Source organism: Poecilia reticulata, linkage group LG2, assembly GCF_000633615.1.
Source record: "Poecilia reticulata strain Guanapo linkage group LG2, Guppy_female_1.0+MT, whole genome shotgun sequence".
Classification (NCBI taxonomy): Eukaryota; Metazoa; Chordata; class Actinopteri; order Cyprinodontiformes; family Poeciliidae; genus Poecilia; species Poecilia reticulata.
Window position 1 is genome coordinate 6,175,944 of NC_024332.1, and position 26,754 is coordinate 6,202,697.

A 26,754-nucleotide genomic window follows, 5' to 3' on the forward strand; every position below is an offset into this window, starting at 1 on the left:
GACTGAAAATAAATGTATGTCCTATATAAATCAATGCGGTCTGAGGTATTAACATGTTTAAATGGGGAACAAACAAATTAATGGGTATTTATACATACTTACGCAAGGTACTGTATTCTAGATTTACAACACGTCAAAGATGTCCAAATAAATCTCCAATGTTTCATTAGTTAAAATCACATATCTATTAGTCAGCACCAGTTCAAGTTCCTTTATTTCTGTCACATGGTTATTATATAGAACATCTCACTGTATGTTTTCATCATGATGACACAGTTAAACGCTCATAGGGCTTTTTAGAAGCTAACTAGTATGCCAATTGTTATGTGAGAGGACTGAATTAAGGCAGTAAGGAGTTTTCCCCTCAACTTTACACAGTGGAGGAACTTCCTTTTATTTTCTCACTCTTTGGTTTGATACAGAAAGACACACAAGGCATGCTGTCCACACAGAGAGGATATCCTATGCATAAACATAAGAAGCCTGCATATGAGAGAATCCCCTTGACTCTCCACAGGTGTTTCCTGCTGAGTCACTTCCCAGCATGGCACTCCCTTCAGCCTCCTATTGCTGCTATCGTGCTCCAGGAACCTTCTGAAGCAACTCAATCACATGTAGCTTAGGTAAACAATTATATTGTCACTGTTAGTCTAATCATAATAGAGCAGAATGGCTAAGGCTTGGTGACTCACGTTTTCCTTCTGTCCTTGTTTAGCTAGCACTGAGTAGGAGAAAAGGCCAAAGGAGAAAAGACAGCGGGAGTTTATTCAAAGAGCTGGTGAGAATAACGTCCAGTGGATAAGTACAGCTTTCCCACACTGTTCTCACCACTAAATACATCTGCTCTGCTCTTCAATCACCAACCAAGCAGCCATAAAAACAACCACTCACAGATGAAACCTTCTTCTACTATCATATTTATGAGGAAATATTCATGTTTACTATCAAGAGTTAAAATGCGTGAGAGTTATATGTTTCTGATAACCTGAAATCGACACCTTGCTGCCTTTTTACAGACTGCTGAGTTTTGAAAAACAGCTTTTAGAACTGGAGTTATACACCTGTTTTATAGAAAACAAATGAAGATGCATCAGTATGTAATAACCAACATCCAATCTCCTACTTCTGCAAAGGTCATTGGAAAAAACAGTAAAAAAATAAATAAATTCCCTTCAAAATGTAACTGTAAAAATAATTTCAGTGCCTTCTTGACAGGCTTTAATCCCCCCACACAGTACCCAGACTGCATTGGCAAAAGTTTTGGACAATATACATCTTGACAGTTTTGGGACTATAACAACAATGAATTGTGGGGTTCCTCAAGGGTGCATTCTTGTACCACTTATTTAAAAAATTTTTTTTATCCCACTCAGATTGTTACATTTCATTATCATTAACACAAATAAGACAGAAGTTATTGTTTATGGCCCAAACATCTGAGGCTTAAGATCAGAACTCGGCAAGAATCAATTGGTGCTGAAAACCACAGAAAATGCACCACTTTGTAGGTTTGGACTTAGATCTAAACGTTCACAAGAACAAAATCTCTGTTACCAAATTAGCTTACTTAAAAAACATTGCCAGAATAAAGGGTTTCATCAACACGGGCCAAAGAAAGACTAGTGCATGCCTTTTAATTTCAGTAGCTTAGATGACTGCAACATTGTCTGTAAAAATCTGTCATGCACCTGCTCATCCAACATTATGTTTGAGTATACACCACTAAATGTTTATTTAGCCACGGAAAGCAACGCAAGTTACTTCAAATCCTTCTTTGGGGAGTGATAAGCAACATTCTCTTCTAAAAATAGACAAATATGGAATCCTTGGGTCAAGCAAAGAGATGAAAGTTGAACATTTATCACATACAGAATTCGTAAGTCAAGTATGTGAGCTCTGAGCTCAGTGCAGTAGTTTGAACTGCAAGTAGCATAGATAAATAAAGGGCAAGCAAGATGACAAATGGAAAAGAGCTGTCAGGATTGCTATTTCTGTCCTACACAAATATTTGCAAAATGGTTATAAAGATTCGAAGTACACTCACTGGACATTTTGTTCACACATCTAGCATATCAGTCATTTACATGACACCATCTTAATCCATTTAAGCAGGGTAAACGCAAGAGTAAAGTAGATGTAAATCCAGTTGAGAATATGTGGCCAGAAAATATCGTGTCATTTTTTTACCTTTGACTTACAGAAGTATTTACTGTTTCAAGTAAACAGCTATGCATCACTTCAGTTCCTACAAAACTGTAGGGAAGATAGATCCTCATGGACAGAGTTACAGTTCCCACAACTTAAAACAAAAACAGCTACAATTATTCCATTTAGGAAGTCTACAGTCTTGGATGGTTATGGCGGTATGATTGGCCTTCTTGTCTCTTTTACTCACCTTAAAGCCAGAAAAACTTGTTTAACTTTTGATACTGACTTTTTAAAACTTTTACCCGACTTGCATCCATTTCATGACTTAAATACTGTAGTTACAAAACTAATGCTGACATTACCAATTGGCAATTTCCCTACCCAAAGTTATCATCAGATCATCGTGATCATCAGCATACTTTATTGCAGAAGCACCTGTACCAGCTGTTTCCCTTTGAATTGGTTGCTTTACAGGATTAAGGAGGAGGCCTTTCTAAAGCATCCCAGCAACAGCAGCCATGGTAACGTACGTCTGAGGTTTTATCTATCTAGAGATTTCATAAAGACACTCTAAGCACCTGCTTCTGTGCCATTTACTCATGGTAAAAATAGCTGAGCTTGGATTTCCTGGAATTTTTCCCCTGCAAAGGTTGTACCTGTTCCCAGTTTATGACCCCAGACACTGTCTGATGAACGCTTATAAAACAGGTAACCTGAAGGGTAGCCGGTAGCGTCTTAATAATGTTCCTGGGAATTAAAATGTTTCTTTCTCTGGAATGAACAAAGATTAGGAGGACTTATCTTTTCTTTTAACTGTTCAAAATCAGGTCAGGACTCAAATATGCAATGTTTTTCTGGTACCAGATTATTACGGATCCCAAAATGCTGAGTCACTCCGACCCGAGTACTGAATACAAGTGGACCTGTGCCAGCATGTCCACCTCCTCCTTRTAAATTTCACACAGGCCTTTAACTTTAAGCTTGTCTCAGACTTCCACCACTTACACTACCCTTTATTTTCCCCCTCCAATCCTAACTCAAAGTCCAATGCTGTTTTTGAAATACAATAGCTGCATACGATTCCTGCACTGATAGAAGACAAATAAGAAATAACCATCTGTGAAGTTAAACTTGTGTAGAACATGTCTGGACCAAAACATGATCCAGCCACCCTATGGTTAAAACATCTCCCCAGTACTCGAAAAATTGAAGGATTGTTTACCCAAAGGTTTTTCAATCTTTTTAGATAAAAAAAAATAACTGTGATGAAAGAAAAGTTTAGCTAATCTCCACAAGTGCGACTAAGCTAATGGAAGTTTAGTTCCAGGAATGGTTTCCAGTAGTGTAAAGCAGCCTGGAAGAGAGATTGAAGAGAGTTCAAGGCAACCGTTCTGAACTTGAAAAGAGGTGAACTGCTCCCTCCTGGTGAGGGGCCAGTCTCTGCCTCAATCAGAGGAGTTAATGTATCCTAGGTTCTTGTTTATGGATGAAGGTGGGAGGTAGGAGGATATGGAGCGACAGATTAAGGCATTATCGGCTTGGAAGATTAGGTGAGAAACACCGCCATCTAGTGGATGCTCAGGGTGGCGAGGCTTCTCTCTGCATTTTAAGATGTTAGGTGATTCAGGATTTCTTCTCATCTGTCTCCTGAGGTTTTCCAGATATATCCAATTGGAACTTTATATTTAAAGTTTTAGAGTAATGAGTCCTGACTGTCTGAAAACCCGTAGCCACGAGTGAACAGATTTTTCTTCCTAATAACTGGTTCTTCTTTCTGCTACATGATGGTGCTATAATGCAGCAATAGATGTTTTTGCTCAAGGAAGAACAAAGTACATAAATTCAAATATTGATTAGTTATGATCAAAAAGCAACCATAATCCCCTTAAGAGGAGAAACATTGTGGACAAAACTCTTGTCTACCAGTCATTCATATTTCCTATTTTTTACTCCTTGTAGTTTCCCTGTCAGTCAAAAACATTTCTTTTAATTAAAGACTGACCTTACATTCCCCTTGCAGATTATGGATCTGAAGTGATGACTTGGGTTTTAATCACGGCAGATTCCATAACATTTCCTAAATACATTACATAATCTCTGGCTGTTCACCAAGGCCTCCGAGGCTGGGCAGGTGAGGCAGAAGCAAAATTTTGCACAACTGCCAACATGCCTTTCATAGTCAGACCAACCCACTTTCTCTCCAATCTCTCCAGAGGGAAATATCTCACTCTGAACCAAATCCAGAGTGGAAAAAATGGGCAACATGGCAACGGAGATTGTTGCCTTTCTTCTAACCATCTCTGGGTGGATCTTGGTATCGTCCACAGTGTCCACAGACTACTGGAAGGTGTCGTCCGTGGATGGGACAGTTATCACAACGGCAGCGTTCTGGTCTAATCTGTGGAAAATGTGCGTGACTGATTCCACGGGGGTGTCCAACTGCAAAGACTTCCCGTCGATGCTGGCTTTGGATGGTGAGTTAGTGGATGTTTAAAGTTTGTGACTGCTAGAAGCCAAGACCATATTGAGCTATATCATTGCGTGCTTGTGTAAATCAGCAAATAGGTAAAATGGATTCAGAACTTCATATTTTCATCATAAGTTGCAACTTTTTAATAAAAAATACCACCTGGAGTGTGTCAGGGAAGTAGGTGTGCTAGATTGGTATGACCTCCCATTGTCATGTGACCCAAAGAGACTAATCATACAAACATAAAGGGTTATTTGTGACCAAACAGAATATTTAAATACATCTTATTTAGTTTGTGCATTGGTCCATATTTCAAAATATTAAATTTCGACGTCTTTTTATTGCGGAACCATGGCCATATCTGCACAAGCATTTGCTGTAATGGTAAAGTTTGCCCTTTCACCAATTTTTACTTCCATTTTTTACCTGTAAAACTTCTTCATTGTTTTGTTCTATAAATCGTTGCATCACAGGTTTGTTTTTTGTAGTTATTATGACAAGTCATAAAAATTCTCAAATATGACATCTAAGGTTTTATTTAAAATGGTTTCCTATTTGTCTCAAGAATATGACAGATACCCTTGATCAAACCAAAATCACCTCATTGAATTTTATTAAGAAACATACAGAAAACGTAACTATATAAAGCCACTGATATCACTATCTATCTTTTTATGCTAAGCATTAGCAAAAACATTTTAGTTTATTTTAGTTTCAGCCTAGCTAGCATGCTTGCGTCAAAAATATAACTGCAGAAATATTTTCTGGTAACATTTCAAAATAAATGTGGTTTATATCACTTTCTACTTTCTAAGGTGGAAATGTATCTCTCAAACGGTACAAACATAAATATCAACCTCATACAATAGCAGATTTGAGTAGTTTTTACTAAAATATCAACATGCTTTCAGTTGTTTCTATAAATGTATATTCATGTTAACTTTTAAACAAATAGTTTACTAAGGTTTCATTACAGGGCTTTAATATTTTTGTTGAAGCAGTTTTGGCAGGAATTACAGGCTTGACTCTTTTTGGGGATGCATCTACAATGGGAGTGAATACTTATGCTTATATGTCACCATTTTTTTTGGTAGAATGAGAGAAATATTCCAAATATATCAGATTGTTTCGTCTAAATATTTAAAAATTTGTTGAAGACGTTGATAGGATAGAATTATAAAGCTGCACAGTTAAGTGTCCACTTTTGCAAATATTCCTTTTTATTCTCAACTTGCAGCATATATCCAGGTGTGTCGGGGTTTGATGATCGCCTCTGTTTGCCTGGGTTTCTTTGGTGCCGCTTTGGCATTGCTGGGAATGAAGTGCACAAAAATAGGGGGCTCGGACACCACCAAGGCTCGTCTGACCGTCCTGTCGGGCCTCCACTTCATTCTCAGTGGTGAGTCTAGACATACGAGTTGGAATTCAATCAGATTACCCAAACTTCCTCTGTAAATAAATGAATGTTGTCTGAACAGGGATCTGCTGCATGACTGCATGTTCCATATATGCTCGTAGGATCACAACAGACTTCTTTGACCCAATGTTCGTTGCGCAGAAGTATGTATCCAAGATCATAAAACATCTCAAAGATTCACATAAACCTGTTCGTCAGAACTGAGTTTTTTCCATACGTAGGTTTTGAACTGGGAGCTGCTCTCTTCATAGGCTGGTCTGGATCCGTGCTTTGTATTTTAGGTGGACTTCTATTGTGCCTCTCCCTTTCTGAAAGCTTCAGCTTAAGGTCAACATTTTTTTAGGTTTTGCAAACACAATATGATATAGTTAATCATTTTTAAAATAGTTTTTCTAATTTTTGCAGAGGCAAATACTGCTACACAGGAGCACCGTCATTCGGGACAACACACAGCAAGGCGGCAATCAGCCTGCAAATGGAGCCACGAGAGCCAAAAAAAACACATAACGCTTATGTGTGAAACAAAGTGAACTCTGTCTTCTTTCTTAGGTCAACAGCATCGATTTCTAACTTTTAGTAAATAACATCTGAATAACAGAAGCACATATCGAAGGCCATTATAGATGGAATAAAATTACTGCCAAAAAACCCCTAAAATGTTTAGATTAATCTCAGAAATATTCAAGAAAAATACTTTCAAAAGTTGGAAGATTTTCTACTCTTGAAGCTTTTATGAATTTCTGGTACGCTTCATAGCGTCAAGCTGGTGCATTACATACATCACGGACACATTTCAACTTCAACAGAGTCCATGGCTTCCAGGAAGCAATTGGCCGAGAGTCCAGACCTTCTGAATGAAGCCAGTAGCATAAAAAAAGGCCTGGTTTTTACCAGGCTATCTGAGCAGTTGTTCATTTTTAATATCTCACTACAATAACTTCCACCAAAAGCTAACTGGAACTAGTAGCAAAGAACAGTTCTTTCATCTCTGCTATGAGAACATTCATTGCTCCCGGGAACTCTCATTATCTTGGATTTACTTGTAATTAAAACAGCACAAAGACCCTATGGTGTATTTCTGGGAACCATGGCACAGTGCATACTTGGTGAAATGACCAATAACCAACAGCTCACAGCCCAAGGCACAATCAGGAGTGATGGTTCAAGCAGCTTAACTCATACCAGTAGTGCCATCACATACTTCCTGTAAAGGTCAAAACAACTGAAGCATATGGTTTATGGTCACATCAAACAGAATATGGAGTTGTAAAGTAAATCACTAAGATGTACGCCTGATGAGAGATGTTTTGTTGTAAGTTAAGTGTCAAAAAGTGAAGTTGGGGGAGCGTGAAATTGGAAGGGTACGCCAGTATTTTATGACAAAAATCAGCCGCAATGGAGAGGTTTTAAGAATTAATGCTGTGTTTTAGGTCATTTCAATCTGATTTAAGGTCACACTTTGACTAGATTTAAGCTATAAACGTGGTTAATAACAGGTAGCTTTTGATTTAACATGAGTATATTTACTTCATACTGGGCCAGGTTAGTTAAAAACTGGCATTTAAAAACTGCATTTTGTATTTACTCTGCTAAATTCTGTCTGACATTAAAAATTAGCTTGAAGCCCTCAAACATTTTTTGTGTGACAAAACATGAAACCACAAGAGGGATATAATAAAAAAAATGGATATAAAGTATTTTAGCAGATTTATTTATCCGTTTTCAGACAATTTTAAGTCAAAATTATTCAAAGATCATTTTGTCTTATTTTGCACATATTCCTGAATCTGTGAGAAATTTGAGTGGATGGATGAAGTCCTGTGTAACCTGATATTTGCTTGGTTAAGTGGTTTTAGTCTAGATTCTAATCTGGCTGTTTTCAGCAGTGGCTTCTGGGAACCAGAGCGAATTCTGTCTCCCACCCACATTTTACGAAACACCTGATCTGGTGGACACTCCTTCTGCACAACATCAGACCAATTCACCTGCTCGACTTTCTGTGAAGACTTGTTGGGTAAGGGACCGGCCGCATATCTGGAGAATAAAACCTAAACGTTGGAGACGATAAACATAGTTGGATGAGAAATCTAGAGGGAAACCCACCTGCAGAGGCCTAAAGATGAAGATCAGAGTGGTCCAAATCTGGGGATTTTTAATGACTGTGTTAGGCTGGGTTTTTGTGGCCTGCACTATGGCTATGGAGGGCTGGAAGATAGCCTCAGTAGGTGGAATGGGTGGTTCGTCCATCATTAAAGTGGCATGGCACTGGTCCAGCTTATGGAGAAAATGTTTCACCGATTCAACTGCAGTCACCAACTGCTATGATTTCCCTGCGCTGTGGTCTGTGGACGGTAAGTAAACACACATTCACATACTTCGATCTGTAACAACTGTTTGCAAATGTGCCTATATAAATGTCTGTCTTTGTGATTAAAGGGTATGTTCAAATAGTGCGAGGCCTACTGATGGGAGCTCTTTCTCTGGGTATGCTGGGGTTCATACTCAGCCTGCTTGGTATGGAATGCACCTATATTGGGGGTAAAGACCCTTCAAAGTACAAGAAGATCTTTATAGGTGGATTGTGTCACATCATCAGTGGTAAAATTATTTTGTTTTTCAAAATGTACATGATTTAATAAATCCCAATCCTTTGTAATTTCCATGTTTTGTCAAATTGCTTTAAAACACGTCCTCCCACCTAAGTTTTTTTTATCTCCAAAGGATGGAGTCGTTTAAATTGGTTACAAGAAAATTACCAGCTCAGACTTTATCTTACTAAAATGGCAAAAATTTGCTGAAATTGTTAGATTTTAATATACCAACCAAGAAAATGTTGCTATGCTTAAACAAAGTACTAGAAATCAATGTACAACAATAGGAATAAAAATTATTCATGCTACTCTTATTTATGCCATATCTCTTCAAAAAAGGAACTATGAGTATGTTTTTTTAATTCTTACTATAGACAAAATGTCAACTCAATGAATGATCCAATGATTCTGTGCTAGGTTTTGCACAAGGTCTCTATGTGACGTTAGGTGACGTGAATGTTAAATAAAACTTGCTTCTGACTAACATTCTGAGTTTCATTGTGAATGGATAGAATTGTAGACTCCATTAATAGTTTTCAACATGATTTTCTCTCAGGTGCATTGTCCACATGTGGGTATGCCATGTATTCAGAGTACGTCATAATCAAAAACTTCGATTCTAACCTGACTGGACTCGAGTAAGTTAACAGGCAAAATCAAACAAACATGCATATTGACCACCTTACCTTTGAAACCATTACTTTCTTTTCGTTTCAAATATGTTACATTTTTAATACAGGTGAAAATCTTCATGTATTAATCTCGCACAATATCGAACTATTTTCAGGTATAGCCTTGGCACGCCGATGTTCCTTGGCTGGGTGGGCTCGGCCTTTCACATGACTGGTGGCTTTTTCTATCTGTGGTCCGTGTGCAAGCCGCTCTGTGGAAGAGGAGAAAGGTCAGTAATGGAGTCATTACCTGCTATTGGGTGACCAAATTGAAGTGACACTAGAATACTCACTTCCACAGACGATAAAACAACTTCAGTGGGTTAGTAAACAACCTTTGACTTCACTATGAAATACTTAGGTCAGAATTTTGTGCCTTCAAAGATAGCCATACACCTTAAACTTTTTCATGTTTTGCCATGTTCAAAGTTACAAACAGATAGAGGTATATGTTAAAAGATTTCCAGCAAAATGTTGTTCTACAGAGATCAGCTCATTTTACAGTTTTAATTGTTAAAATCTTGAGAAAATGCATTATTTTCCTTATTCTTCATAATTTTTTGCAGTACTTTCTGTTGGTCTATGAAGATTCAGATGTTTAACTGGAGCAAATAATGCTAGAATTTTGGCTCTCATGTTAGCACTTTGTGTTTCCTGGGTGTTTTAGGATGTGGATTTCTTCAGCCATTTCATTTTAATACGTATCCTCTCTCTCTTTTTTTTGTTTAGGGTAATTAAGGTAAAACCACAGCCAGACCAGGAGACAAATAAGCCCACCACAGCTTCTTCTGCTGTATCTGAGGTCACCTCCAATACCACACTGTCGTCCATCTCTGAGCTGTCGTCCCAGTCCGAGCGTTCGAATGTATCCTCGTCTTCCAAATCGGCACACACGTCCAAATCTGGGGGCACGGCCAGGTCGGGACGGACCCCCAGATCAAATGGAACCTCTGAATATGGTTCAGGATCCAGATCAGGATCTGAGTTCCAGTCAGGCCGGTCCTTAGAGTCCAGCCTGTTTACTTTGTCGGAATCAAGGAGCAGCAGTCGGAGCAGTTGGAACAGCGGCAGCAGTCAAAGCAGCAGTCACAGCAGTCAAAGCAGCCACACAGTGTCCTCGCTGTCTGGTAGTTTGAGAAGCGGAGCTACACCGTTTGTGAAAACGTCCTACATTTGAACCGATAAATTAAAATGTCGAATGTCACAATTACTATGTAAACGACTCTGCGAATGTTTCTGACATAAAGCCAAATTCTGATTAAGTTACGAGATGCAAGCTAACTGAATCATTAGCTTATGAATGTTAGCCGTTTTATGTTAAGCAATTGTCTTTGATGAGTTGAGTTTTATTTTAATGCATTTACTTGTAATCTGAGACATCTGGTAGCTTAAAAAAAAACACTAAAAAAACCCCACTAAAACAAAGGGTTAATTCAAGCGTAAAAGCTAGTTAGCTGTAGCCAAACTAGCTAATTTGGCTAGCTAAACTAGCACATTTGACGGCTGCTAGCGGTTTGGCTACAGCTGCTAGCTAGGCCAAAAATTGTTTGGCCTTCCCTTGACTTTTTAATAGTAAGTTCCCTTTATGTACTGACAAATTGTTAATTTTTCAGTCACAAATACAACAAAAATTTCTCTTGATGTCACAAATCCAATTGTGTAAGTCAGAGCGTTCCTACAAGCAGGGTCCAATATGGCTGCCGCACATACAGAAGGGGAAGCTGCCTACACGAGTAATTACACTTCTTATTGCAAGATCCAAGCTGAATAATTAGGTCAAGAAATTCAATATTAACCTCTTTATAATTGAAAACATGTCTGTTCAAAATCCATATATTAAGCTATTTTTTGTGTTTCTTCTGCAAACTTTAACATGCTAACTCAATAGACTGTATTTGTGCTGTAAATAAAATATTTTTTTGTTGAAAACATTTTATTTGAAAATCTCATGATGTTACACTGACTGCTTATAACTATTCCACATAACCCCAATTGAAAACCAGTAAATCGATTACTCCAATGAAAATTACACCTGTTGAAATTGAATGTAAAAAACTTTACTAGTGAATGTTTTGTAGTAATAAAATCTAAAGATTGATATAAGTGTTTGTTGACGGTAAACAAAACTCTCTTTTACCCTTATTCAGAAATTCAAGCAAATGCCCGTACAGGCTCAGAAAGGAAAATTCATCTGGAAGAAAAGCATTGTGGTTTTATTATTTTATAAAAGGTTGTTTTTTTTTTAAGTGATGTCTAGGACAGGGGGGTCCAAAGTTGGTCCTCGAGAGCCGGCATCATGCATGTTTTAGTTCTCTCCCTGGTGGCAGTAACAACCATTTCGGTATTCTTCTTAGGCCTCTAATGAGCAATCATGTGATCCAGATGCGTTAAACCTGGGAGAGAACTAAAACAAGCAGGAAGCCTACCCTGGAGGACCGAATTTGGGCACCCCTGGTGTAGGGGAACCATTCAGATCCTAGGTCTGCTGCTCTGCATGCTGGGCTAGGTCTTCATGGGCTGCACTCTTGCTATGGGACAATGGAGGTAAGCAAATAAATGCTCAGGAAAAATAGAAATTCCATGACTAAGTGAAAATTGTTTATACTAGCAATAAATGGTTGTTTGAGTTTACTTCTTTTTTTTGTGCAAAAGTCGTCCTAAGTATTGAACCTTTTCTATTTTCCATTTATTGACACAAGACACAAAGTGGTGCTCAACTAAATAAAATGAGGACGTTACAAAAATAAAACTTATTTTTGTAACTACTACCAAAATATGTTCTTCCATATTTGTTAAAACTGTCACCATGTCGTAACAGTGTAATATGAGACAATCTGTGAAAAAGATCGAGCTCATCCGCCTCCTTTTGTGTTGATTCTTGTGTGCAGTTTTCACCAGCAGCATGTAAACGAGGAAGCCGACAGTAAATGGTCAACCTTACTGCATCTCTCCCTCTCATCATTTGCTGTGGACTCTGTGTTTAGTCTGAGTTGTTACACCCCATTTCTTAATTCTATCCTGCTGTGTGGTTAAGAAGGGATAATTTTATGATGCACTAAGTATCAAACCATAATCCACTTTTGATACAAGTATTTGAAAGTCAAACGTGGGTACATAAAAAAAATAAATAAGCGTTTTTTTTTTCATTTGGGAGCATTTTACTGTTTTTTTATTTTATTTTCCAGGGTAAATTGAGGTAGTAAGGGGTCTGCTGCTGATTGGGCTCTCCTTCGGATGCTCAGGACTGTGCTCTCGTTTTTTGGGATGGAGTATATGTGGATCGGCGGGGGGTGGGGCGAAGCAGCAAGGACGGGATGGTGATGGGAGCGTGTGCTGTCCAGCTGCTGGGCTGTAAGAGGGATCAGTTCTAGAAAGCTCGAGCTGCTGTTGTGAAAACAAAACTCCTACTCACCGGTTTGTCTCGTTTCCCCCGTCCCCATCTTCCTCCTCCTCCACCATGAATCTCAGACGGGGCTGTTTACTGTTTATACATAAAGTGACTTCAGCTGTTTTACACATCAAAGCAAGATTAATCAAAACTCAGGTAATGTGACATGTTACACAAGAACATCAAAATTATGAATAAACGTGCTTTTCAATCATGTCTCCTCAGCTTCGAGATCGGACCGCCCTTCTACCTCGGTTTGGTGGAGTCTTCTCCTGTTGCTTGGCTGCACTGTTCACTGCGCAACTGCATGCAGAGTTATCCGTCCACGAAGATTCGTTTACTTACCTTTAACATAAAAACAAAACTATAAAAAGTTTCACTTTACTCTCTCTGTTGCAGACAGGACGAAGAACACGTCAGCAAATCAAGGATTTCTTCGTACAAGATGGCCGCCATTGCCGCATAACAAAACCGCGCTGAAGCCGTCCGTGTTTGACTTATTCTAGAGTGAAAACTACGAACTCGAGGCCTCAAGATTTCTACGGGCTCCATTTGAATCATGATACCGTCCCCGCAGCATTATGCTGCCACTCCCATGTGTAACTTTTGAGGATGGATTGACAAAGGTTTTCCTTTGTATACAAGCAAATTTTAATTTTGAGGAAGGGGGGGTAATTAAACAGTAGGCAGAGTTTTCATACAAAAAATTTTGTTCAAACATACCAATTAATTGATATTAATTACTGCTTTATAACCAGTTTTACTGAGTTATGCAGCAGTAAAGTGATCTAAAGCACTCAAATAAGAACAAAGATTGACGAGTGGCCTAGGTGTAAGATGCCAAGGTATAATATTTAAGCAGTTTAAGGTCCTCCAACCTCCATTAAGCTTAAATGGGTTACTTTAGATATCTTTTACACTTTAGTAAATGTTTTTTTTATTACATATTGCATTTGCTCTGGTTATTTTTTATTTTTTTATGTTTGATCTGAATCATGTGAGACAAAAACAGATGCTGCATTCCTCCAGTCTATTTTTGTTCAATTATTTCTGTGCAGCCGCAGCAACTTGGAAATTGTTGTTTGCAAGAAAGAAAATCTACATAAATAAAAATGATGTTGCCAGTTTATAGTGTGAAGTATAAAGAAAATTCACCCGCATTACTTTAAATGACAGATTTCTAATTGTTTTCCTACGACTATACAGTGTATATATTAAAAGTTGTATAATCTAAAATAGCAAAGAGCAGAGCAGTCATATTTAGAGAAAACAAGGTTTTCAAAAATAAATATAAAAAATAACTTATTCAAAAGTTTTTGTTTAGTACAAGCAGACAACTTTTTTGAAGTTACATACTGAATAAGAATGCATCTTTATAAAGGAAGTCTAAAAATGTTGATGACAAACTTTGAGGTCCAAAAGTAAAATCTCAGACTTTTCCTAGGAAAAAAACATGGAAATCTCAAAGTTTCAAAAAGTTGAAAATGTTCCACCTTTGGAATTTTTTTTCAAGTCTCGTTTTTTTTCTAGAAAATGTCTGAGTTTTTACAGAAATGTACTCTTTTTTTTCTATCCACAAATAGGCTGTTGTTTAGACATGTAAGAGGAGGAGTGGTGTAATATGATCCCTTCGCCCAGCTAGGAACATGAAGGATGCTTACTTGGCAAAACTATCTCACAGATAAGATGAGACACATCCCAAAGCATTATGGGTCTATTACCTCTACGCACTGCAGGGATAACACAGAGGGAACCTTCAGTCTGGGTTCCCACAGGGAGACATTATTATTTAGTCGAGAATCAGCGACGACCATGGAGTACCGGATGGTGATTATGTACGTGGAGATCGGCTGCTTTGTAACCAGCCTGTGCGGCTGGATCCTGGTGTGCTCCACTCTTCCCACCGAGTACTGGATGTTCTCTGAGGTGGGCAGCACGGTGCTGACAACCGCCCACCACTACTCCAACCTGTGGAGAGACTGCGTCTCGGACACGACGGGGGTCTCCGACTGCAAGGACTACCCGTCCATGTTGGCCCTGCCTGGTAAGGCACTGAACACTCCACAACTGACTTTTCTTTTTTTGTTTTAAATTGCTGTACTTTAGAAGCAGCTATAGCAAATTTTATTTCTACTTTAGTGCACATGCACGCGCTCAGAGCACTGGCGGTCTGCGCCGTGATCACGGGGTTCTTTGGAGGCGTCCTCACGCTGATCGGGATGAAATGCACTAAAATTGGTGGGACAGAGATTACCAACGCAAGGGTGACGTTTTCTGGTGGTATAACCTACTTAGTTTCAGGTGAACTTTTTTTTTTTTTAAGTGTTCAGATTTCTTTTTTTAATAAATGATAAAACGTCAAATTTAAATAAAGTGAATGCTTTTTATCTGTAGGTTTCTGTGGGATGATAACATACTCGTGGTGGGCTAGTAGAGTCATAACAGAGTTTGTGGATCCAAACTTCAAGGCCAAAAAGTGAGCAATACTGAAAGCTTCATTAGAATATTACTAAATAAAACGGATTTTAATGAGTTGTGTCTTTTGGTCCAGATTTGAACTGGGTGCTGCTGTTTTCATTGGCTGGGGAGGATCCATCCTGCTCATTAGCGGGGGAACGGTGCTCACTTACTTCTCTGGAAAAGAAGGTCTACCAAAAAGGTAAATTGCAGCCTGGCCGTTGCGTTCCTATGCTAGTCACTTCGATTCTAATATTGTGTCACAGATCCATCAGAGCTTTCTCCCATTGACTTTGATTCCTCCGGTAGAATTTCAACTGACAAACATTTGAAGTTGCGAACGATGACGTAATTTTTCTGCACCATTTTGGAATTGTGGTCTGACTGGAGTTTTAGGAATAGCAGCGGAGAACATTAACGATACGACGTGTGTTACGGCCATTGAAGATCGGGAATTTTTGTGTGTGTAAATTTCTGCCCACAAAAATGGTGGTTTAGTAATTGGAGTTTTTAATTTCCAAGCTTTCTCTAGAAAAAAACTTGGACATTTCTGAATTACAAAAGTGGGAAATTTTCAACTTCTGAAACTGAAATTTTCACTTTTTCCCCCCCAACCAAAAATTCTGAGATTTATCTAAAAATGTCTTTGCTTTTTGGCAGAAATGTGCTCAGTTTTAATTTTTTGTTTAATCTACAATGACCCTAATATGTCGTCGTAAAACGAAGCAGTTCAGTCCATGTTGGCCAGACTTCCAAATATTAACAGCCACTGTGTTTGGCTTGGCACTTCTCTTTTTGTAGTGGAGAATGGTTTTTTTCACAGCTCAGGCTATTTTTGGTAAGCTTCAAAGCGTTAGCAATTGGATAACATTTAAATTGAGGCAACAGAGTGACATTTCAGATAAAAGATAACAACCAGGGCAGGGTGACATGCTTGTGCCTCTGTTTTCCATTACAGTTCATCAAAAGGCCCACGAAGGCCGGTTTCTTATGCTACCGTCCACACCAGACGGACGTACATGCAGCCGCCGTCGTCCAGAGTGACGCTGGTGCCGCCGCTGTATTATCCAGATGGGAGGAGTCAAACAACCAGAGGGACAAGAAGAACCACTCCCATCGAGAATCGGGACACCTTCGTATGAACTCAAAACTCAAAACAGAGTGACTGAGCGGATTCTGTGGGTCCATAAGGTCCGTCTGTTTGAAGAAGTTACATTTTTTAAGAGTTTAAAGAGAAATACAAGTTCTACTTTCTGGATAAATCCCCCTGATAGTTTCTAAAGCAGTGGTTCTTAACCTGGGTTCAAACGAACCCCAGGGGTTCGGTGAGTCGGTCTCATGGTTCAGCGGAGCCTCTGTCGCGGAGGTAAAGACTCACTTGTGTAAAGTCGTGATGACGCCCCGCTTTGCCATCACTTGCTGCAGAGGATCACGTTACATTGCTTAGCCAATCAGAGCTGCGGAGGAGCCCTGATTGAAGGAGCTCCACTCAGCAKGGATTTGAACTTGTGTCTTTATTTACTTCAGCAAAGCTCAGTTTTTACCAAGTTCTGTAGCTTTCGGTGAACTTCTAAATCTGCTCCTTAGTCGCATCTTTTCGGGGTTGCTACTGCCTCTAGTGGCGTGGGGGTGGTAACACAACTAATATAATTACATTACTAAATCCGAATACCGCAAAGTCTTTATTATTTATTATTCGTTTTTCGTTCTCTTAAGAATGTAGAGCTAATTAAATAAACTAAACAAGACCTTAGAGTGGCTCCAGTTTCGATGGCCAACCTGTTGAAACTGTGGCAAAATTTAAATACTTGGGTCGTTCCTGGACAGTCAGCTCAACTTTGCTGAAAACACTGACTATATTTTGAAGAACTGTTCTCAGAGACTCTACCTTTTAAGAAGACTTAGCGATCTGGGGTGACCCAACTAGAGTCACCCCTATGTCTTGAATTTGGGGGGAAAAAAATCATATTTTATTTATCGCTACAGAAGGGTTCAGTGAATGCGCATATGAAACTGATGGGTTTGGTACCTCAAAAAAGGTTAAGAACCACTGTTCTAAAGGAAACTTTTGATGAAATGTTGAGTGCTTCCTAAAAGTTTAAACTGTTTCCCCACAGAGAATATGCTTCTAGAACACCACCCTGTATTCTGAACAGAAGTCAAAGGTTTAGCAATTAAGAATCGCACTAGTAACTGATTAAATCATAGTTTTATTTAATCTGTTTGCTTTTATTATTAAATCATTTTTCATTCCTAATTTTATTGCCCAATCCTTAGATTCTTCTGTTCTTGTAACATTTCTTCTGCTTACGTTTTGTCTTTTAAACAGGGTTTAATTTTGGATTTCTTATTTTTTATATTGAATAAACCCTTAGGTTATGTACTGTAAATGTACTGTAAGCTATTTGGTGGCCAGGCAGAACTGAGCAACATTGAGGAAACTTGACTAATTAGATTTCTGATGATGAGGTGTGTTGTATTCATATTTTGTTTGTAAATAAAGTTGTTTTTTTATGTTGGAAAAATACAAGTGAAACATTTGCACCTAGCCTGATCATTATCCTATGCAATACAAGACCGTAACTGATTAAAAAAAAAAAAATCATAAGGGTAAAATAATTGCCATTTTAAATTTTTAAAAATACATAAATACATTTATACATGAAGACTAACTTTAGAAAACTGGAGTGGCTCCCTTTAAACTATGGGGAGTGGAAGGATGACCTGAGTGCTCAAAATCTCATCTTTATTGCTTGAATAAATATTACATGTAAATTGATACAAAATTTGATGTACAAAATCTGATAGAAATGCACAATATTTTACAAAAACATTGCTTGGCTCAGAAGAAGATTTGAACATACAAAAGAAAATATATGGAAGTCTGACAAAAAAAATTAATTGGCACAAGGCATTAAGATAAAAATAGAAAGCTGTCACCTAGTTAAAACGTTAACAAGACAAATCATATTTTCTAATCAAAATTTGATTCTGGTCCTGAACTGTCTGAACAGCCTCCTTGAAGGTATTGCTTCATTCTCTTTATTTTAATCTCAGAGTCCATAGAATAAATAAACAGAATAACTTTTCTTTGGCTGAAGAAGTGAGAGGTTGAGGTCCTCATGTTAGCTACGTTACCTGATCTGCTGCAGTGCTAATGCTACTTATTGCTTATGTCCTCTGAGTCGCTGATGTCGCTGAAAGAGCACAGGCTGCTCTTCAGCGTGCTTCCTGTTCCCGCTTCGGTCGGACCTGCCAGGCACAACAGCATCAATTACAGCATTACACACAGACCAACACGTTTGGAGCTCAGAGGAAGCCTGAGAGTCGGAATGACTGACCTGATTTGGGGGCTTTTCCCGTAGACGTCCCCCAGACGCTGGTGCTAGACGAGTCCAGGCTCTTCCTCTGGGGTCCGGAGCCAAGGAGAGACGTTTGCTTAGACGCTCCTGGTTTGTCCTCCAGAGAGGAGACCATCCACTCACTGCTCTCCTCTAGATCTGTCAGCTGTCGACACAAACCTCATTCCTTTGGTCCTGCTGGTTAACATTCACTGGGAATTAATTGCTTCTAATCTTGTTTTCTTACCGAAATCTCCTGAACTTCGTCCTTTCTCTCTGGGAGAACACTTACGCCCCCTGCAGGCTTCTTTACTGCTCTCTCTGATATGTGTAGTTCAACTTTTCTGGCCAAATCAGCGACTTTATCTGAAAACAAACAGAACAATTCCAACACCTCTGACCCAAGAACTGAAGATCAAGTTAATCTACTTGATACTCTGGTGGGTAACTAACCTTTAATGTGGCTTCCTTTATCATTGTTGCTGTTGTGGTTTTTGAAGCCATGCAGCCGCCCGGGGTCAATTTCCGCCAAATCGCTCACATCTGACCACTCCTCGTCGTCTTCGCTCTGCGTCTTCATGGTCACGTGACGGGACTGCTGTGGTTTAGAGGAGAACGACGACTGGCTGACTGCGCTCTGCCTGGACAGAGCCGGAGGGGGTCTGTTCGATTTGATCTGAACCATCAGATTTAACGACTTGACTCGCCGGAGTTGTGGCGACTTCTCCTCCAGGTCGGACTTTGAGTCGTCCGAGTCTTCGTCCGAACTAAACGGCGGGGTTCTTAGGAGTAGAAAAAGATGTTTCAATTTTGTCAAATTGATAAAAAAAATAGGGGGTAAAAATCAGCTGAAAGTGAGTATCTCCATACTTGCTTGTGCTGCTCTTCAATATGGGCTTCATGTTCGGGGTGGACGTCTTCGGCTGCATGAAGCCTTTGGTCCTGGGTGCCGGCTGCGGAGTCTTTGGCTGTGTGACGGTTGCTGCAGGAACCGCCTGGCTGGCTCTGGAGGGCAGGCTGCTGGAGCGCAGGCGAACCTGCATCACTTCACATAAACCCGTTAAGAGCATTAGAGACGATGCGTCGGGATGATCTCAGGCGTTAAGAGGCTTTTGTTGCTGACTCACCTTGATGGGGCTGTTGTTTGGATCTTGGGGCAGCTTCGCTGCCTCGCCTCGGTCCGCCCAGCTTCTGCTGAACCATGCTTGCGATCTCCTCCCAACAGCGCCAGTAGTCGGGCATCGTCTTGGCAACGGCCTCCTGCTTTAAACGCATCTTGGCGAGGAGGGAAGCCAACTCCTTGTTCGTCAAGCCTTTCTGGTTCTGAAGAGGAATAGAAGTAGGAACGCTAGTAATCAGTGAATCAACCTTTATCATTAACATTGATTGGTCTTATTAATTGATGATTAACTGACAAGTAGCTGTTTCCTTAGAAACCTTAGTTTTCTCTTTTATCAAGAGTAGTGAATACCGTTCCAAGGTATATCTCCACAGAAATGTATGAGCTTCGAACTGGTGATACATTTTCACTTATTTGCCGCTGCTCCGTCATACAGCCTGGMTGAATGAGCATTAGGGCTGTGTAATAATATCGATTTTGCGATATCGATATTTTCTTTCCTAGAAAAAAATCGATATTCATCCGCATGTATCGTAACATCCAACTGTCACCTTCCTCACTCACTGCTTTCTTCGCCGGGAGAGTGATTCGGTCATCAGGCTTACAGTGATTCCTTCAGATGTTAAGTGTCAAGGTTAAAAAGGTATCAAACTATTCAGAGCAGGGTACTTGGTGSACTTTATTTACTTTACAAATGCATGTAAGCTACAGTTTGTACTGTTTCAATGAAAAGAAACATGTTTTCTCACCACTTCTTYRATTCATTTTGTCCAGCTGTCGACTTTAAGTCTGTGTCCATGTCCAACCAGAGCCACRTATTGTGTAGTTRGTGCTTTTAATCAGTTTTCAGTTAAATTAATTCAATCCAACTCTKTAACAGTCACAAAATGTCACCAAAATCACTCTGTCCCTGTAAAATCTTTCAGAAAATCGCARAAGTGTATTGAAWTGTATCGTTTGCYGAATATCGCAATATATATCGTATCGTGAGCAGAATATTGTGTATTGTATCGTGAGATTATTGTATCACTACAGCCCTAATGAGCATTATTAAGGTGATAACTTTAATGAGCTTGTCGAGTATTTATGTTTCAAAACMTAACCACATMAAGTGTGTTTTGCGTCCCACCCCACTCTGTTTAGACCATTTYTCTTTCCCGTTTTAAAGTGACGCCGCCATCTTTAGTCCTGGCTTCGCTATTGGATAACCAGAGGCGCCCTCTGCTGAAGGATGGCCAAACTACAACACTAAAGGACTGTAAGTGGATGGTTGTTAATCCATAGGAACTAATTTTAATCTAACAATTAATCGAAAATGTATCATACCTCAGTAAATAGTTTGCATCCCTAATTAAAAGTTAATTAAATACTGATTATTCGTACAGGCTTGACCCCCAGGCTCTCCAGCTTCTTGGTAAGGGAGCGTTCCAGCTCGGATCGCATCTCCTTCTTGATGCTGGGGTTCTTTTTCACAGCGCTGGCCGTCACCTTAGGTTTCTTAGGCGGTTCGGTCACATGTTTACCGGACAGCGGTCTCTTCTCAGAGATGCTGGAATCTGGAAAAGAGAAGACAGACACTCAAAAACAAAAAACACAAAACAAAAAAAAACACAAAAAAAAGTACAAAATGACACATGCATCAATGATGTCCACAGAAAGCCAAGCCATGAGGGGAGTTAGATGCAAACAGACAACAAACATGATGAACAATCTAAGAATTCATCACGAATCAAAACCCTCTTATTCCAAGTTTTTAAAATTTTTTATTCTCTTGGCACAAGAGGAGACTGGTGCACTCATGCAGCGTCATGCAGCCGCCCCGGTTCCRTCAGCCTGACCCGCGTTTACCTTTCTCCTCTTCCGACAACTCCTGTATGGGATCCAGCTTTAGAGCAGAGGCTGGCTCCGCTGAGCGTTCAGGTGAACAGGCAGTGGGAGCCAGAACAAACGGGGGGTTACAGACGGGAGACTGGGCTGCTTGGGAAGCATCAGCCAGATCATATGTGGACAGATAAAAAAAAAAAAGAAAAAAAAAAAAGAAGAAGCTTGTTCTGATTAACTCACCGTGTGAGAACTTCTTTGGTTTGGGTTCTGGGGCTGGTAAACTGGCAGCGACTGGAAGACAGGAGGGATTAGAAGGTTTATTTTAAGGATAGTGGGAAAAACCTGCATTTTCGTTTTGAATATAAAGATACAAAATACATCTTTAATGATTTAAAGAAAACAAGAAGACTTCCAGGAGTCCTCACCTGCTATTTCTTGCACTTTAGTGGGCGGACTGGTGGAAATGGTCCTTATCTGTGGAATGACGTCACAAAACAAAAGGAACTTTACTTTTTACTTGTTAAATTTTTGTCCTTGTAAAACTTGAATGTAAAGAATTAGTCTAATGCTTTTGTTAGACTTTTGTATGTTATCAGAAGTAGTGTCTCAAAATACAACAAATATTAAACTGTTTAGCAGTCTCCCATTTCAACAAGCTAACAAATACATTTTTTTAACAAGATTCCTACTTATTTATCACATTAGATAAACAGACAAGTTGAAGAATGAACTAGTTTCTTCCTATAAGCTAACAGCGGTTGGAAACATCAATAATCAGTCATTTTGCAGCTCTTTCTGGAGCTCCTCCAGGAAAGCAGCATTCACTTCCTGTGTACAGTATCATTATGCGTCAACGCTCAAATCCAGGATATCCTGAACAAGGGGCTACTACTCCACCCGCTTCCCCTGGCGACATAATCTCCGACTGCAGCGGAGAGCGAGAAAGCGGAGGCCACCTGCTCTCTCTGAGCCTCGATGGTCTGCGCCTTCTCCTGCAGCCTGCGGTCCATCTCCTGCTGCAGCCGCCGGCTCTGCTCCTGGTGCTCTGCCACAGACGACTGCATCCTGCTCAGCTCGTTCAGCAACTGGAAAGCAAAAAAACGGTTGGAGATTTGGGAGTGGGGGGTGTTACAAGTCCACTCGTTTCTCCTGAAGATGGTTTGATGSTGGTGTGTACCTSATTCTTTTCGGACTCGTGTTGAGCCTTGATCTCTTTGATTCTGGATTCCCACTTTTTGTCCTAGGAGGGAAATGTTTGTGTCAAAAAAAWTACAAAGATATTTCCTTTCATTTTTTTTTATTTCATGCCACAACTATCCAGCAACTTTTTACTTAGAAATACACTTGGGCAAAGTTTTTAAAACAAAATTTAAATTTTTTGTTGCTGGAAATTAAGTAAAGAGAAAAGAACAACATTTTACAGATTTTAGAAAATAATTARCCCAAAAAGTTAAATGAATAAACATTATGGCAAATCTCTTACTAATGTTGGTTTCATTAAAATATTACTTGTTTAACTTATTGTTGTGCAGGTAAACGCTACAAAAACACAAAATCTTATCAAGTATTTTAGTCTAGTTTCTAGAGTCTCTGTTCAATTGAACTAAGACAAATTTAACTTACARTAACTCTTTAACAAGAAATACAAACTTGTTTTAAGTCAATAATTCCTTCATTTTGATTTTCAAAATGTAYGTGTTCCAATTGGCAATATAACAAGACATTTTTCCTGTTATAAGTTAAACAAACTAGGCACTTCTTAATCAATATTAAATAATTATTAACTGAAAACAAGCTTATTCATGTTGTTGAAAACTTATTTGCAAGTTAGTTTAGTCTTATTTCAAGTGAATTAAGACATTTGCACTAAAAACTAGACTAAAAATACTTGGTAGGATTTTGTGCTTTTGCAGTGAAGGAGAAAGAATTCACAACAGTATTAGGTTGGCGTTTTTAATTGGAGACAAGAAGAAGCTCATTTTGGCCGCTGAAGAATTTTGGTGCGAAAAGTTTGAACACCTCTGAGTTAGAAGATTTGTTTTTTCCTCTCTGGTTGCTAACCTGTTTCTTCATCTGCTGCTCCAGCTTGTGGATGGCTTGCAACTGCATGTCTTTGTAAGCGTCTCGCTGTGCCTGAGAGTTGACAGGGCTGCTTGGCTTGTCCTGCTTGGTCGTCTGATTCTGATTTGCTTCCTGGGAAAAGGAAGGATTGTGCTAATTTGACAAATTTCAACTGAAATGATGTACTAAAAAGAAGCAGAAGTGAGCGGAGCGGTTCGGTCCTCGTACGGTGAGAGCCTGAATGTTTCGGTTGTATAGGAACTCCATCTCCCTGCGCATGCCGTCCCTGCTGTCTTCCAGTTTCTTGTCCATGCGTGCCATCTCCTCCGCCTTGAAGTGCTCCAGCTCCCTCTGCAGCTCTTTGTGCATCGACTGCTGCTCCTTTTCCTACGCCAAAAAAAACAACATTACGGCTGTCTCTCTTGTTTTTAATAGAGACAGTAGTTGTAGTTTTTATAATCCCAATTTGTGCGATTATAGGATAGCGAAAACAATCGTACCTGAGCAATTTTGGCCTGCAGATCCTGTTGCTGCTGAGTGATTTGATCCTTCAGACTGCTAATCTCCGTTTTCAGACTATCAATCTGAGATTTCTTCTCGCTGTCGGACTGCAACTCTGGAAGCACRAAGGTTTAAAACAATCTGTCGGTCTGTCCGATCGACGTTTGTGGCAAGTATTCGAAGCGTGTGATGGACTTACGCGACTGGTGCTCGTCAGGATGCCGCCGCTGCATGTGGTTTTGAAGGAAGGAGGAGTTGAGGAAGGATTTATCGCAATGTAGACACTGAAAAGAAAAAAAACAAGAAAGAACAATTTGTTTACATTGATCACCTTAAGGAAGGAGTGAAAAGTGTTAAACAGCAACCCAGTTAAAATGTAGCAACAAAATAATTACTCACATGAAAAACATAAAAGCTCTAAAACTGATATACTGCTTTTCTGCTGTTGAAGTAGAAGCTAGCACTAGCTCTGCACGTTTTAAACACAAAGTGTGTCTTTTCTGTCAAGCTTCAAGTTCTTTCCTAATATTCTCTGAGTAAAAGTAACATTTCCTCTTCACATAACGGAACGGGACGAATGCGTGAAGGAATGTTGGAAACCTCTCTAATTGTGCGACCTTGAAACCGTTTGAAAATGATTTGAACTTGTAAATTATTTTCCAGCTAATTTAAATGCACTGAGGTGTGTAATGCACTTTTACCCTCCTTCTTAAAGGCTTGATAGTCAAGCTAAAACAAAAAACAAATCCAAGTTTCAAGTCTTAAAAATAAACATTTTCTGCCCTAAAATTATGCTAATAATTCAAAACTTTTGAACTTTTTAAAATTCTGATTCATGCATGGAACACTGATGTCCAGCTGGCTTAAAAAGCAACTAATTAAGCTGATATCAGGTTGCTAAACTTCCACTGTTGAATTATACACAGCAAAATTGCAAAATAATCTCCACAATCAGCACATTGACTAATGAAATCGTAACTTAAGTGTACACTCTTCTGGTAAATAAGAATAAGGTAAATGCAATAATCAATATATTTTTGCCTTGGGATGATTTGTCTCTTTGTAGTTCAATTTTGTTGCTAAGTAACACCATTTTGACATTGGCTGCTTCTATTTTTTATTTTTATTTTTTACTTCGGTTTCTTCTTCTTGGTAGCTAAGAACTTATGATCAATTATAGAGATAAACTCACTACAAAAATAATGTTTTATTGTAATAATTGTCTTTATGTACGCTGCTCAATACATAAAATTCACTCATGTATTTAATTTCACTGTCATTTTTTAACACTAATTTCCATCCCATCCATCCATCCATCCATCCATTTTCTTACACCCTTGTCCCTCAGTKGGGTCGGGAGGGATGCTGGTGCCCATCTCCAGCTAGCGTACCGGGCGAGAGGCGGGGTCACCCTGTCCAGGGTCTGTGTTGCCCTGCGTCAGTCTGTCGCAGGGCAACACAGAGACACACAGGACACACAACCATGCACACACACACATTCACACCTAGGGACAATTTGGAGAGGCCAATTAACCTGACAGTCATGTTTTTTTGGACTGTGGGAGGAAACCGGAGTCCTGGAGAAAACCCACGCATGCACAGGGAGAACATGCAAACTCCGTGCACAAAGACCGGGGCCAGGAATCGAACCCAGAAACACTCATTTCCTCCACATGTAAATCTATTTGTCATCTGAACCCTGTTAGAATCAAATGATTATTTCTATGTATTATGAGAGCTATTAATTATCAATGCATATTTCCTTGCAGTGGATATAAGAACATATACATAAGAACAACTGCTTTATACATAGGTTGTCCATTTTGTGCCTAAATCAACTAATTTTACCTTTTATTGTTTTAGAATCAGAAGAAGAGCCTGATAATTTTCATTTTAAATGGAAAAAAAATATTTATGCTGTACATTTTTGTTTCGCATGTTGGTTTAAATACTGAAATCATGCTCATTAGATCTTAAGAATCTGACATCAGCAGTGATGCAAATAAACTCATAACCCTTATGAACAGGAGCATCCACTGATCTAGGCTGTACATTTCCAAACAGCAGCACCGGTGTTGCCAATATGCTGCCTGCCGCAGGCATCTCTACGGGCACCCCTGCTCTCTCTCAGACCCCGACCAGCACAGAAGCTGCCGGTGTGTCCACACGCTGCGTTTAACGCTGCAGTTCACTGCACCTGGGACTCCGTTTGGCAGTGAATCGACAGCTGCCGATACTGTCAAAGACCCAAAAACAGCCACACGGATCTGCAATGCTGCTTTCAAAGTTTTGAAACTGAGAATAATTCAAGATATACTGTGATTGGGTGGGTTTAAATATTAAAATAAACAAAACTCCAAGGAGAACGTCAGACACCTCTATCAATTATTGATCCGGCTCTGTTAGTTGAGCTTGTGGCTTACACCTTAGCAACGGCCAGCTGCCATGAAACTCTAGAGCTGTTGTCATGGCAACCTTTGGGTTAGGTCAAAGGCGACCAGTCGTTCATTCAAGGAGCACAAGGAGATTTCTGATTACTGACTCCAATGGTCTGATGATGAGCTTTATTCCAGACACAGTGACTTGCAAAAATATACACACACAAAAAAATCTGGATCGGTCAGAAAACTGCAACCAGAACAACCCTAATATATTGCATTAAATCCCAATAAAATACATTAACATATGACTAATTTTTAACGGAAGTGGAAATCTTTTTGCCATGACACTCCAGTGACAAAATGAACACAGCAGGTAGGTGGGTG

General features: G+C 39.4%; 4 protein-coding genes across 16 annotated transcripts in view; 3 read left to right on the forward strand and 1 right to left on the reverse strand.

Moving 5' to 3' along the window:
- The first annotated feature begins 4,381 nt into the window (after positions 1-4,381).
- Positions 4,382-7,653, forward strand: cldn10a (claudin 10a). 3 transcript variants are annotated; one of them, XM_008425451.2, is made up of 5 exons: positions 4,382-4,622; positions 5,856-6,017; positions 6,097-6,178; positions 6,257-6,362; positions 6,441-7,653. In XM_008425451.2, the coding sequence occupies exons 1-4, from the start codon at positions 4,403-4,405 to the stop codon at positions 6,261-6,263; spliced, it is 471 nt and encodes a 156-aa protein (XP_008423673.1). In that variant the 5' UTR covers positions 4,382-4,402; the 3' UTR covers positions 6,264-6,362; positions 6,441-7,653. The 3 variants fall into 3 exon arrangements, with proteins under 3 accessions (XP_008423673.1, XP_008423654.1, XP_008423663.1); XM_008425432.2 differs by having other exon boundaries at positions 6,097-6,362; XM_008425441.2 differs by having other exon boundaries at positions 6,097-7,653.
- A 90-nt stretch (positions 7,654-7,743) lies between these two features.
- On the forward strand, positions 7,744-11,413 carry cldn10e (claudin 10e). The gene is made up of 5 exons (XM_008425334.2): positions 7,744-8,386; positions 8,472-8,633; positions 9,183-9,264; positions 9,414-9,527; positions 10,027-11,413. The coding sequence occupies exons 1-5, from the start codon at positions 8,155-8,157 to the stop codon at positions 10,472-10,474; spliced, it is 1,038 nt and encodes a 345-aa protein (XP_008423556.1). The 5' UTR covers positions 7,744-8,154; the 3' UTR covers positions 10,475-11,413.
- dzip1 (DAZ interacting zinc finger protein 1) overlaps positions 9,427-26,754 on the reverse strand; it is a 19,275-nt gene continuing 1,947 nt past the window's right edge. For 7 of the 11 annotated variants that reach the window (XM_017303741.1, XM_017303739.1, XM_017303737.1 and 4 more), the window contains 16 exons: positions 24,189-24,273; positions 23,989-24,104; positions 23,717-23,875; positions 23,489-23,620; positions 22,605-22,667; positions 22,384-22,512; positions 21,853-21,901; positions 21,668-21,718; positions 21,452-21,577; positions 20,987-21,159; positions 19,611-19,806; positions 19,354-19,528; positions 18,937-19,265; positions 18,731-18,849; positions 18,484-18,649; positions 17,875-18,394 (listed from right to left, as the gene is read on the reverse strand). In XM_017303741.1, the coding sequence (XP_017159230.1) occupies positions 18,303-18,394; positions 18,484-18,649; positions 18,731-18,849; positions 18,937-19,265; positions 19,354-19,528; positions 19,611-19,806; positions 20,987-21,159; positions 21,452-21,577; positions 21,668-21,718; positions 21,853-21,901; positions 22,384-22,512; positions 22,605-22,667; positions 23,489-23,620; positions 23,717-23,875; positions 23,989-24,104; positions 24,189-24,273 (2,160 nt within the window). In that variant the 3' untranslated portion in view covers positions 17,875-18,302. Of the gene's footprint in view, positions 9,510-12,898; positions 13,031-17,874; positions 18,395-18,483; positions 18,650-18,730; positions 18,850-18,936; positions 19,266-19,353; positions 19,529-19,610; positions 19,807-20,986; positions 21,160-21,451; positions 21,578-21,667; positions 21,719-21,852; positions 21,902-22,383; positions 22,513-22,604; positions 22,668-23,488; positions 23,621-23,716; positions 23,876-23,988; positions 24,105-24,188; positions 24,274-26,754 lie in introns of those variants that run through there. The other 4 variants (XM_017303740.1, XM_017303738.1, XM_008425351.1 and 1 more) reach the window with 4 other exon arrangements.
- On the forward strand, positions 14,251-16,591 carry cldn10d (claudin 10d). The gene is made up of 5 exons (XM_008425338.2): positions 14,251-14,729; positions 14,825-14,986; positions 15,080-15,161; positions 15,237-15,344; positions 16,101-16,591. The coding sequence occupies exons 1-5, from the start codon at positions 14,339-14,341 to the stop codon at positions 16,282-16,284; spliced, it is 927 nt and encodes a 308-aa protein (XP_008423560.1). The 5' UTR covers positions 14,251-14,338; the 3' UTR covers positions 16,285-16,591.